Source organism: Ictidomys tridecemlineatus, chromosome 6 (assembly GCF_052094955.1).
Source record: "Ictidomys tridecemlineatus isolate mIctTri1 chromosome 6, mIctTri1.hap1, whole genome shotgun sequence".
Classification (NCBI taxonomy): Eukaryota; Metazoa; Chordata; class Mammalia; order Rodentia; family Sciuridae; genus Ictidomys; species Ictidomys tridecemlineatus.
In genome coordinates, this window is record NC_135482.1 from 42,148,945 (window position 1) to 42,163,659 (window position 14,715).

The following is a 14,715-nucleotide window of genomic DNA, read 5'->3' on the forward strand; positions in this document are numbered from 1 at the left end:
GTTGAATAAGAATCTGCATGATTGCTCCTAGTTAGAATTACTTACAAAATGAAGATTATCATATACATTTAAAAAATGAGGCATTTCCCAACAATCACTACTCATGAGTCATTCTCTTTAGTCAAATCTCAGAGGAATCTTCAGCCTGAAAGTATGTCATCAAACACAAAACATCCTCCTAACCTGATCTCATGTTTCTATTCTTGTACAATATCTGGTCAGTTCTTCATACTATAAAGTTAAATTTCTCAGAACTCAAGCTTCCATCTTCTTTCTTGACCCTTAAGATATTTCATCTTCTTATTGGTTTCTTAATAAAACCAAAATCCTCTATCATTACTTCCAAGGGTTTTCATAATCTGAGTCACTTTAATCATTCTGGGGTCATTTTTCAATAATTGCCCTTTCTGAACTCTGTACTCCTGCAACATTCAGTAACCTTGGTTGTCAGGCACCTCATGGCCTCTCACCCTAAGGTCCTTATGTATGACATTTATATCAATCTTCCTGTCTTGACTCTTTCTGGCTTTGTCCTATTGATTTTTCTAAATTCAAATGTGATATCAATTTCTTCACAAATTCTTCCCAATATCATATATCTTAGAATAAGTTCTTTCTATTTATATTCAAAATATATTCTACTATCTACGTGTACCTACCACACTTTTGTTAAGGGGAAGAATTCAAAAACAGTCATTTATAAAGGTTTATTATTTTTAAAGATAGAAATTACCATTTCAACATTTCAAAGTTATTACTAACAGTAGAGTTATTTTGGAAAGAATTTCATGAATACTAGTGTTTAGTTATGCATATATTAGGCATATAGAATATGCCATTAATTTGGAATTTTGTAGTACATACTATTCTGATAGGACAGTTCCTATTCCAGGAGAGTTGTTACAAATTTTGAATGTTATAAGAGCATCCATTACTCTGGAGAATGATTGTGATGAGATGTTTTGGCACAATTAAAACATGTACTTTCCTTTCATTCATTGTTTCAAGTCATATATGGTCCCTGGGATGGTGTCATCCATCACCATAAGGTTCAAAGAATCACCCAGGAAGTAAGGTTTCAAGACTTCTACCACTCTGCTTTTGAGATTCAGTTTTATTATAACATCTAATGGATTGAGATGATCTGTAGAAGTGAGCCATGGTACAAAGTGCAAGGTCAAGGAACTTCTAAAGAGAAACTTAACTTAGAAGAGGAAGGAGTATTGTCATAAAAAATAACTAAATTGACTGCTGTTGATCTTCATTTGATGAACATGACTAAGTATGTCAATACATAAAAACTGGAAGAGCTGTATCATTAAAATAAGGTATCCTGGAAGATTGGACCAACTGGGACAAAATGTAAATGCATCAGTGGTTCTTACAGAGTACTTCAGACTTAAAGTCCTACATATGAATGCTGGATTTTTAAAAAAGTAAGTCAAATCAACCAGAATCTCAGAATTCCTTCTCTAAACATGGCAGATAGAAACATAGAAACCAAATGCTTACATGTCAAAGACTACCTGGGTTTTAAGTCTGGAGTTTGAGGGATAGCAACAGCAGCTCATCCTTCTCCTTGGGCCACCAAAGGGCTACCTCAGCCCTGGCTACAGCAATATAGTGGGAGGAACAAGCTGGTTTGCATCAGCAACTTGTTTGCTTGGCTTTATTATTGTGGAAAATTAGATTAGTAACATCTTTTTTTTTTTAACCCCATCTCTCAAACTTATACAAACATTTTTTAATAAAGAGTTTGAAAATATATATATTCATTTGATTTTTCTTTATCACAGTGAGCAGTGATATTCCTGTGTTAATTGTTACATCTTTGGTATCTAGACAATCTGTTGACCAGAGTAGACATTAAATACATATTCTTGGAAATAATTATAGGATAACACACTTTTGTATTTGTATTGTTTTAAAATGATTGTAATTAAATTATAGCTTTGATGAAAACAAAATTTCAATATTATCACATAAAAACACATGTATAAATTATTAAATAAACAGTGCCATTTAGAAAAATTAAAATAAAAATGCATATATTGATGATTAAGCAATATGCTAAGTTATTTGGCTAATGTAAGAATTCCTAGTATGTGAAATAAATGGAAATAAATGGCAAGTCTTATAACTTCTCTTTCAGAACTGAAAATATAATCCATCACTGATAAGTTTTATAAATGTTTAAAATCCCATTTGAATCATCTCATTTTGATTTATAAACCAGATAAAGAAAAACAAGGCTCAAGGGCCTATTTTATGAAGCTTGTGGACTTCTCTCTATATATAAAAGTGCAAACAAGGTCTACTTTGGTTGAATAATTTCTAAGTTCCCCACTTATTTATTTAACACACAGATTTGTTATCAAAAGAAATGTAAACTTAACTTTTTATATAAGTTATATTTTTAAATTATACTCAAACTCACTATATTTAGTGAAAACAAATAATTAGTGATTATTTCAGGAATATTGTTCAAATTACTTCCAGTACTTTTCTGAGAAAAAAATTATGATCTATTTGTGATGAATATATCAAACTTTCATTTATGCTTTTTGTTTATAGTGTCATTTATAAAATGGACATTCCACTCTAAAATTCTGTAAATATCCACCATGTATTTCTCTTGCAGGGATTTTTGCTTCTTTATTGCTAAATCTTTAATTCATTTATTTTATTATAGAATATGTTGAAAGATAGTGATGTTGCTTTTATTTTAACAAATGTTTATGAAGATGTTCATAAACTAAAATGTTTCTTCTATATTTGATATATCACTTGTATTCTATTCTAAATATTTGTTTCAGTTCTCAAGACTTTTTCTTTGTCAAAGTATTCTTATTTTGCAAGCACATGAAATTACTATAATTCTGACCTATGTTAAAGTATTTATATGGCAGAGTCCATTATTGACCATGCGTTACAAAGTAATATAGAAAGAATTGAAACTGCAGTTTCTCAATGGGATATATAAAAGTGACTTTGAATGTATCAAATATATTCTGAGAGTCATTTGAAAAATTTTGCTTTTTAAAGATTTATGAGGAACCATTGGAAATATGAAAGGTAAGTTTTAAAATAATCATTTGTAAATGGAACAACTTGTATACTTGTATTCATTGCTCATTGCTCTAACATTTTCATTTCGAACATTACAATATCTATGCTAAGTAGAATGCGGGGATGAACCCTGAGGTCTCGGATCCATTATGAGCAGAAAATCCCTGTTACTTGCATCTCTTAATACTTGAGTCTCCATCTCAACTTCGGCTTTCTTCTTACAGCTTCACACATTGCTGTAAATTTGAATATACATATATGTGTGTGTGTGTGTGTGTGTGTGTGTGTGTGTGTGTGTAATGAGAATTTACAAAGTTTACAATGAAGAGTTTCAAAATAATGATATACCACTCAGACCTAATCAGTATATTAATGCCTTGATAGATTAATAATTTGAAAGGACTATACTACGTTACATCTGTGGGCAAATAAGTTGTGGTTGGAGGAAGCAGATCACTGGGGACATGTCACTGGGGTTTATATTTTTGTCCCTTGAAGGTTGCTTTCTCTTTCTGCTTCCTAGATGCCTGAGGTGAGCAGCTTTCCTCCACCACACCTGTTTGCCATGATGTTCTAACTCACCTATGGCCTCAAGCAACAGAATTGACTGATCATGAAGTGAACACTTAAAACCATAAGCTTGAAATAAACTTTTCTTCTTCTAGGCAGTTCTTGTCAGGTCACAACAACACAAAGCTAACACAGAAATATATTTTTGGGGAGAAATAATATAGACTGCACTAAAATTTAACAATTTATGTGTGCCAGTTCTTGCAATTAAGAAAATATACATGAATTATGTTATCTACATATATATTTATATAATATACAAATACATACATATGTTCACCTATAAGATTCATAGAAATTGCCTTGAGAAGTTCCGTTGCAGGTAAATTAATTTTACAAAAGAAGGAGTATCATTTATATATTTCAAAGGAAAGAAGATAAAGAGGCTATCAGATGTCACTGCTCTTCAGAAAAGATGAAAGGGAACAAGATGAGGAAAATGTCAACTCTATCAAAAATTTTCCCCAATGATTTCCATTCACCTTCCTACAAATTACTACTGTTTTTTCATGACCTTGCTCAATATCTAGAATACACAGTTCAATGTCTTTTTTTCTATGTATAGAAAATAGTTAAACGTATATTAATGAGATTGAGCTTGAGATTCCAGAATGGGACTGCTGCCTCACGGTATGTTGTTTGGTCTTTGTCTTTAATGGATAGGAGTTAGGCTTACTCAAACTCTGAAAAATAATATGTCATTTTTCAGGAATTGGTGTTGCATGAGGATATGTATATAGTTTGTTCTTTCAGAGGCGTGGCCAGATATGCAGAAGAAATTATGACAACTACCTAAATTAGTAACTTGAGGTTTTCAATCAACTATGTCTGATCATCAAAGAATTGTCAAATATTTAGAAAAATCAGCAGAAAAAGGCAAAAAGACTTTATCTTGGTAAAGTATGAGTAAGCCAATTCTGGAAGGCAAGTAGATAATTCTGAGAAAGATATAGAACTTTTGAAAAAAAACTAAAATAAGAAAGAAGCAAATAACATTTTTAATTAATAAATTTGGAGATATATGAAAAGGTAATATGACTACACAACCAGAGCAAACATTGTGAGGAATGAGCAATTAGAAAACAAGAAAGAATTTTACAAAAATTAAAAATGTGATTGTTCCTATAAAAAAGAAATGTTGAGTATTGATAAGAAATAAGAGGGAAAGGACAATGAGATGGGAAATATGAGAGAGAATTTCAGTGAATATTGGATTTCAACGATAGGACCAGCCTATTCTAGAGCAAGTAAACAAAAATAAAAAAGCAGAAAATCAGATAAAGACACATCAAGGAGAGAAAACTTCAGATCAACATCCCTAATGAACATAGATACAAAAATTCTTTAAAAAAATCATTACTGGTAAAACACGTAAAAAACATATTAAAAAGATATGTACCATAATCCATTGGGATCCATTCTAGGGATGCAGGGTTGGTTCAACATATGAAAATTAATAAATGTAATTCATCACATCAATAGAATTAAAGAAAAAAAAATCCTATGATCATCTCAATAGATGCAGAAAAAAGCATTTGACAAAACACAGCATCCATTCATATTCAAAACACTAGAAAAACTGAAGATAATAAGAATATACTTCAACACTGTAAAAGGTATATGTGCTAAACCAAAGCCCAACATCATTCTAAATGGAGAAAAATTGAAAGCATTTCCTCTAGAAAGTGGAACAAGAAGGAATGTCCTCTTACACCATTCCTATTCAACACAGTCCTTGAAACTGTAGCCAAACCAGTTAGACAAAAGGAAGAAATTAAAGAGATATGAATATTAAAAGAAGAGCTATCCCTATTTGTTGATACATGACACTATATTTAGAAAACTCCACCAGAAAGCTTGAACTCTTAAATAAGTTTAGCAAAATATAGCAGGATATAAAATCAATACCCATAAATCAATTGCATTCCTATACACCATGACAAATCAGCTGAAAAAAAATCAAGGAAACTATCCCTTTCACAATAGCCTCAAAAAATAATTAAATAAATAAATACTTGGAAATCAACCTAACAAATGACATGAATGACATCTACAATGAAAATTACAGAACTTCAAAGAAGGAAATTGAAGAAGACCTTAGAAAATAGAAAGATCTCCCATGTTCTAGGATAGGCAAAATTAATATTGTCAAAATGGCCACACTACCAAAATCACTGTACAGATTGAGTGCAATTCCCATTAAAACTCCAATAACATTCTTCATAGAAATAGAAAAGGTAGTCATGAAATTCATTTTGAAAAATAAGAGGCCCAGGATAGCCAAAACAATCCTTAGTGAGAAAAGTAATGCAGAACCAGACTTTAAAATATACTACAGAGCTATAGTAACAAAAGTGGAACAGTATTGACACAAAAATAGACTTGAAGCCCAGTGGAACAGAATAGAAGACACAGAAAAACCCATATAAATACTTACCTCATACTAGACAAAGGGCACCATAAACATACATTGAAAAAAAGATAGCCTCTTCAACAAATGGTGTTCAGAAAACTGGAAAACCCTATGTAGTACATTGAAATTGAATCCCTATATCTCATCCTGCCAAAAACTCCACTCAAAGTGGTTCAAGGACCCAGGCATTAGACCAGAGACCCTTAGCCGAAGAGAAGAACAAATAGGTCCAATCTCCATCATGTTGGTTTAGGAACTGACTTCTTCAATAAGACTCTTAAATGATAAGAAGTAAAATCAAAAATCAATAAATTATATAGCATCAAACTAAAAACTTACTTCACAGCAAGGGAAACAACCACAAGAAGAGAGAACCTACAGAAAAAGAGAAAATCTTTACCATATGCACCTAAGATAGAGCATATATAAAGAACTCAAAAAACTGAACACCAAAAATCAAATACTCCAGCCAGTAAATGGGCAAAGGAACTGAAGAGACACTTCACAGAAGAAAAATGAATGGTCAAAAAACATGAAAAAAAGTTCAAGATCTCTAGCAATTAGAGAAATGCAAATTAAAACTACCCCCAAGAGTCCCATCTTACTCCAGTCAGAATGGCAATTGTCAAGAATGCAAGTAACAATAAATGTTGGAGAGAATGTGAGGAAAAGGTGCACTCATACATTGCTGGTGAGACTACAAATTGACATAACCACACTGGAAAGCAACATGAAGATCCTCAGAAAACTTGGAATGGAGCCAACATTTGACCCAGCTTTCCCACTTCTTGGCATATACCCAAGGACTTAAAATCAGCAAACTATAGTGATTTAGCCACATCGATGTTTATAGCACCTAAATTCACAATAGCCATGCTATGGAACCAAACTAGGTTCCCTTCAACAGATGAAATGGATAAACTAATGTGATAAACTAATGTGATATTATAGAATATTACTCAGCCATAAAGAAGAATGAAATTATGGCATTTGCCAGACAATGGATGGAAATGGAAAATATCATGCTAAATGAAATAAATAAGTCCCCAAAACCAAAGGCCAAATATTCTCTTTGATATGTGGATGCAACTGGGTAGGGAGGGGATGCACATAAATTCATTGGATTAGACAAAAGGGGAATAAAGGGAAGGGAGGAGGAATGGGAACAAGAAATATAGAATTAATCAGATATAACTTTCCTATGTTTAAATACAAATACTGGACAAGAGAAATTTCATACCAGGTACAACCATAAGAATGGGATCCCCATTGGAATGGGTCATACTCTGGGTATGCACAATGTGTCAAAATACAACTTACTGTCCTGTATATTTCATCCAGTGATCTGTCTGCCTCAGTCTCCTGAGAAACAATGTCTATACTGCATGCACTAACATGCCCAGATTAACTTTGATTTTTGAATGGAAGAAATTACTTTAAGGGAAACCACAGCAAAATGGGAAAAAAAAATCTAAGAAGGAGAAATTCCAAAAGAATGTCATAGAATTAAAAAACATAATGAGTATATATTTTATTAAAATGAAAATAAATACCAGGCCTAGAAACAAGAATACACAAATTTAATAAATTATATAACTTTAATATTGAAGTTTTAATGATATAGTAGGTATGGTATATGTGTGCTCTTCAAAAATAAACTGAAATGATAAGAATCCTAAAAAATAAAAATTATTTAAATATGAAGGAAATTAAGACATGGAATTATTTTTGCATTGCTAAGTAATCCCCCAAAGTAAATGTGGCATGTGTTTTACTGTTTCATGGCTGTCTATTACTTGGTGGGCATTCCATAAATATTGTTAGAAGCACTCAACTAATTAATGGAATGTAAAGAGAGACAATTCATTTGATAGCAGTGCAAGTAATTATGGACCACATATGAAACATGAATGGAATGGAGTGTATTTTATGGAAGAGGCCATTTACTACTCTAGATAGAGAATGACACTACTATTCACTGATTTTTTTCAATGAATCATACCTACATTGTCAAAATATTATAAATAAGGTGTATTTTAAAGCTTTTAGTTTTTACACAATGATTTATTTCATTTTATTTTTAGAGCCAATTATATACATTTGAAATCTCTTGGTAAGTAAAGGCATTGAAATTAAAATTAGCATTAATGAGACCACAGTTACTCTTTATCCTAAAAATGTAAGCTTTGTATATATCAGAATGATGCTCAAAGATGAAGCAAAAGTATAATGAGGAAAAATTGAAAACACACTAGTTTCCTCTCTCATATGTTGGAATGTCAAGCAAAACAATATGTAATAAAAAATTCACAAGTTTAAGATCTGGTAGATGAATGGATAAAAAAAATGTGGCATAATACCCAATGGAATTTTACTCAGCAATAAAAGAGAATAAAATCATGGCATTTTCAGGTAAGTGGATGGCATTGAAGAAGGTAATGCTAAGTGAAGTTAGCCAATCGCCAAAAAAGAAATGCTGAATGTTTCCTCTGATATAAGGAGGCTGATTCATAGTGGGATAGGGAGGGAGAGCATGGGAGAAATAGACAAACTCTAGATAGGGCAGAGGGGTGGGAGGGAAAAGGAGGGGACAGAGGGTTAGCAAGGATTGTGGAATGTGATAGACATCATTATCCAAAGCACATGTATGAAGACACTAATCGGTGTCAACATACTTTACATACAATCAGAGATATGAAAAATTGTGCTGTGTATGTGTAATAAGAATTGTAATGCTGTCATTTATTTTTTTAATCAATAAAAAAATCACAAGGTGTAGATATGCACACCATATAATATGTACAAATGTTTTCCTGTTTTAACAAATTACTACAAACTTAGCAGCTTACGGCAATATGAACTTATTCATTTACAGACCTGCAGGTCAGAAGTTCATTATGAGTTTCATGGGCCTGAAATGAAAGTTGGCAGGGTCACATTCCTTTCTAGAGTCTCTGGGGGAAGAACTAACTTTCTTGCTTACATAGATTAGTGGCAAAACTGAGCTCCCCTCTGTTCTATGACTGTGGTCACAAGGATCTTGATGTCAGCTGGTCATTCACACATTCTAAAACCTGCTGCATCCCTTGCCTCCTGATTTCTTTTGGATTTTCAAACCCAGCTATGGGGGTTTGGGTCTTCCTCTTGATTCACATCCCTCTTGCTTATTTTTCAGTCTCATTTCTCTGAAGTTTTCTGCCTTTTATAAGCTGTGATTATATTGGGACCTTTCCAGATTATCCAGAATAATGCTATATTTTATGGTACAAAATCCTAACTCCATCCATATAGTTCTCTTGATCATGAAATCTAACATATATTGATATTACATCAGGAGTGAATATGAGGACATCTTTGGTGTCTCATCAGTTCAGAAAAAAGCAGCATACTTATGTAGTGCTACAAATAATTGCTTATTTTTCATTAGGAAATGAGTGTAGGTATCTGTCTCTTTAGAATATACATTAATCTTGGTTCTAACCTCTAGTTCCTGGTGTTTAATTCAAACATGCAACCACAGTACCTGAGTCATTGGCTAGAAGAGTACAGGTGTCTGACTCAAACATATTTCCTTCAGAGCCCCTGAATTAATCATTTATTTGCTACCTAAATTCATCAGAACAACTCCCCAAATCTCACTTATTGCTTTCTCATGGGTTATTGGGTCTGCTTTAGGCTAGATCATCAATCTTAAGTTTCCTCTACATATTTATCATTTAAAAACCCAGGGTCAAGGAATAGTAGTTATCTGGGCATGCACTTTTCATGATTGGCAAAAGGCAAATAGTCTGGGGGGAAAAAAAAACTGCTTTGCCTCTTAAAACCTTTGCAGTCCCTTCCACTCATACCATTGAAGATGTTTTGTGGCCATATCATGTTTTCCAATAAAATCTTTTTCTGTAAATGCATAAGATAGTTTGGGCTTGGGTTTTTGTTTGTTTTAATTTGTATTTGTTATTCTTTTTTAACTAAGAACTTTGAATGATACAAAGGGTATATCACCTTCTCTTGCTAAATGCCGTTTCCTTCAATGATTTGAGGATAAACTAGAGATATTTCCAACTGGTTGCTTCAATTAGGAAAAAAGTATTCTGGAAAGAAACTTTGATGTCAGCCACTATTTCACAAAGAAGCAGTCCAAGCATACATTTTGTAAAGTAGGTTGTTAGCATTCTCTGTAAGAAAATATTATGTGTCATTTACTTTTTTAAAAAGCACACTCCTTTGTCCTTCTGGATATCTACTTGATAAAAATATATGGTTACTATGCTTGAGAATCTGATTTTTTATATATATATTTATATATATAATAACATGACATATCTATGTACAACATGGCTGGGACAGTTGAGGAAACTATACAATGATGTTTGGCATTTTCCCCTTCCCACATGGACTTTAGATTAAGAATGACAGCATGAGGAAATGAAGCAAGAAACACAAAAAGAATTATATACAATTACAAGTGACAGTCAAGGAGTTTGGGATCCAGGGAATTCAGGGATCCTGCTCTCTCCATTCCTTCCTCACCAGCCTCTTTTCCTATCCAATCTGAATAACAGCCAGAAAACAGCCAGTCAGGAGAGTAGTATACACCCAGCTCATCCCCCCTGTACACACCAGCAAGTTCACAGTTATTCTCAACAGGCCAAATGTCTGACATAATCGAATTTGTGGGGTGAAAGGGCAAGAAAGGATTACAGAATCTTGCTTTCTTGAACAGTTGGTTCTCAGCCTGACCCTCTTTGTCATAACTAGCAGGTTGAATTCAGTAAGATTCAGGCCAAGCTGTTAGTAACCAGATTGAACATGCTGTCACCATGAACCTTACACCTGTTCCTGAATCAGCACTGCTACCTCTCCTTATCATACAAAAGCTAGGTTACTGAGCTCTAGAAAGGAAGATTTTCCCAGCTTCCTGGGCGAATGAACTCCTAAGAAGCTGCCGCCCCAGTCCTGCAGTAGAACTTAGTTCTGGGGGAGGGAATAGCTCAGTTTATCCCTTCTTTCTCTCTCCCTAATAATGCACCTGGCAACTAATTACATCTAAAAACATGGGTTTTCAAATGGGCTTGACTGAGCATGTTTCTTCAGGCCCTCCAACTCTGCCAGAGCAGCTTTTTAGCAGCTAAGACCCAGAGTAGGCAGGGAAAGTGGGTGGAACAGAGGTAAAAATCTTCGCTGGCTAGTGTCTTATGTTTTTTTCTTGACCCTCAAAACCATGATACCTATAAGTTTCTGTTGCCTGAATAAAGCCCTCAAATCTCAAACTTCCTTTTCATGTAGCCCTGAATAGTTAGTTCCCCTCTGTAGTATTTTCCCAGTAATACAAAGCAGAGGTTCCCCCATGGGCCTTTCTCACTTTTGGTTTTATGATGAACTAGCACAAAGTTTTTCTGCTGGCAGATAAGAATTTTAGGATCAAATCAGTCCTATACATATTTAACTATTTTACAGATGAGGAAACAGAAATGCTGAGAGGCTGAATGACGTTACCAAGTTATACAACAGTTTGCCAACACTGAGTCGAACTAGAATCCAAACATCTCTGACTCCTGAATCAGTGCTCTTAGATCCACTATTCAACAAAACTTTCAAAAGTAACATGCTGGAAGAGAGAGAGTAGGTGCCCATTTTCCATCAGAAATGTTCATCAAAGTTTACATCATTTGCAAGCCAGGACAAACTGTAAGAGATACTAAATAAAGGAGGTTAAGTGGGCACTATAGTCTTAGGCAAGCAAATCAGTTTTCCTTTTTGCGGGTTCTCTAAACCTCCCATAATGAAAACATGAAGCAATAGTAGCCTAACGGGACAAAACACTTAGAAGCACAGAAAACATGTCTCAATCTACCTTTCCCAACTATGTCAGGTTAGTCTTAGGATGTTAAACCTGCCACATTATTCCCAATCTGGAGACATTCTCTTTTAAAAAGGAGAAATCATATCTTTCCAGTTTCTCACAAAAGAAAAAGTATGCAGCATTATCCAATCCTAGTCTTTCCTATTTCTGGGCACCTACTTGGGCTACAGTGAGGGTATGGAAGTTTCAGCCACTAAGAAACAAACTTGGAGCCCCTCTTCAACCTACATTACCTTCTCAGTATCCCCCAGCAGAATCTCAAGTCCTTCCTAGCTAGCACGATGAGAAGATGTGACTATGTGCCCATTCCATCCCTGCCTACAATATATTAAGAGTCCAGAGGGTGAGGAAGGGGAAGAGAGGGGTCCCAGGTTACCCCGCAAGCTTGCTGGTGACGAGTGAGGACTTTCTCTGGGGCAGATCCTGTGGGGTGGGGATGTGGTCACCAGTCACCAGGTTCTTATCTGGTCCTGCACTTGGCAGCTGCTTATTCTTCATCTTGGCTTTGGCCATGTTGTAGTCTCCTGAGTCAAAGTACTTTTGCCCTTTTTGAAGTCTCTTCATGAGGAAGTCAGAGCCTCCAGGTTTTTGTCCTAGACTTGGATATTTGGCCTTTAGCTTTGCCTCCTCAGCTCTCTCAGGGAGAATACCTTCTTTCTCTTGCGTGTCCTGCTTCTCCTCGCCGGTCTCCTCCGCAGGGTTCTCTTCTTCTAGTTTCTGGGACATGACGGGACCGGGACTGTGGAGTGTAGGGGACCCTGGTAGTTAACCGGAGAAGGGAAGGGGGAGGGGAAACGGGGACAACCTGGGCTGCTGCTTCGGCTCCTGTCACTCGAGAATCTGATTTGAAACTAGTTTCCTGATGGTAATTCTCATGGACCTGTTAAGCCACCTTAACTACGATACATTCGGTTCACTTCTAGTTACTTCTCTCTTTAATGAAAATTTTTTTTCAATTTCTAACAAAAACTCTGTTAATATCACATTTGCATCTTTCTTTAGTCATAGTAAATTATTCTGTTTATATAATTTTAAGGCCTCAAAAAAAACCTATATTCATATGTTTAATGGTATTTTCTCCTCTCACAATACTTTTCTGTTTGAGGTAGAGAAAAAAATAGTGAATCTAAATCTTCCTACTCTAAATCTCAAGACCAGATATTGAGCTATAATTCTCAGGCACTTTAGAAAAGATGGAAAATTCCTGGAGTGCCCTTCAAAACCCAGTGGTGAATGCTCAGCCTTAAAATTGTCTGACAATATTTGCTTTGATACTTGTTTTATTTAATAAAGCTTACATACACTTAATCTACTTTATATTGCTGAATTTGATATATAATGGAGAAATGTTTGCCTCTTTTTCAAAGAATTATCTTCCAAATGCTGAGGTGGTGCCATGATGGAAGACATAGTCAATGTTGCAAGATATAGCAACTTCACATACTAGCTGTTTGATTAGCAGAACCTCACTTATTTTTAAAGTTTCGCCTTTTTTATCAAAAGAGGGTAAAATAAACACTATACAATATCATAAAAATTACATGATGGCAATCATAAAACGTTTCCCACCTGTATCTCAACCTATCAGCAATTATTCCTGTAACTCTGGTACTTTTCTTGTTAATGACATAGCATAGCTGCTGTTACCCCCTCGCCAGCAAGGAGGACACGACACAGGATTCTTCTTTCAGCAGTTTATTCAGGCCTTTAATTATGTGTCTCTGGAAGCTTCTTTTCCTACTACTACTACTACTACTACTACTGTTACTACTTCTACCACTACTTCTTCTACTACCTCACCCGAGCGCCCCAGCCTTGATAAAGCACATCAAGCCCCAATGCACAACTGCCACGTGGACCTTTCTCATAGGGTGTTTTACAGCTACGTGCCATCTCTCCCAAAACAAGGAGTTGTTTATCACAGGCCACGGCGCCATCTTGTAATGGCGACCAGGGTCCGCTGACACGGCTCACCACACATAGCAAACACGCATGACACAAATTTTGAAATAAAAGTGAAAAGGTAAAATCTTTGAGTTAAGTACACTTAGGTTAGAGGTGGTTAGCATGTTGGTTAATACAGTAGATCCTATAGTCTGCAAGTTTTCTTCAATTCATGAGTTTTCCACTTACAAGATGACTATATGAGAGGAAATATTTCATCTGTCTAAATCTGTCTAAATAGTCATAGTAAATTATTCTGGAAAGAAAATCTCAATTTCTAAATCTCAGTTTCTTTATCTGTAAAACTAGGGTGATGGTAACAGAAAATTCTAAAGGTGGGATTTTTCAATAAATTAATCGATGTACACTTCTTTGGAACACATTTGAATTAAGAGAGTCACTCATGTAAAGTTAACTCTCATAAAAATATTTTTGTAGACAGGAAGTAATTTGATTTGTGTGATGTCAAAATTTAATATGATAGGCAATGTTGTGGCTTTGACCTGAAGGGATGGGAGGGGTAAGAATGCAAATCGAGGTGCCACAGAGAAATTTTTATTAAATGTTCTTTAAGCAGATTTCTACATCATTCTTAAATACAAGAGAAATATTTTGAATATTTTGTAATTTGATTTCACGAGCCATGTAAGAGTAATGACTATATTACTTAGTTTCTACATTTTCATAGATGCTTAAATTTTAATAGTTCATTCATACATAAAAATCTATTTACTATCAAAAGGAAATTTGTGAGATAGATAACGTTAAGGTATTTTACTGATGAGGAATCTGTAGCTTAGAAAGGTTAATAATATGATGAAAGTTAAACAAACAACAGGTAACACAGCTTGAATAG

General features: G+C 34.5%; 1 protein-coding gene across 1 annotated transcript; it reads right to left on the bottom strand.

The window, feature by feature from the left end:
* Window positions 1-11,327: 11,327 nt before the first annotated feature.
* Window positions 11,328-12,742, bottom strand: LOC144378602 (alpha-endosulfine). The gene has a single exon (XM_078053120.1). It carries the CDS (start codon window positions 12,639-12,641, stop codon window positions 12,288-12,290), a length of 354 nt encoding a protein of 117 aa, XP_077909246.1. The 5' UTR covers window positions 12,642-12,742; the 3' UTR covers window positions 11,328-12,287.
* Between the last annotated feature and the right edge of the window lie 1,973 nt (window positions 12,743-14,715).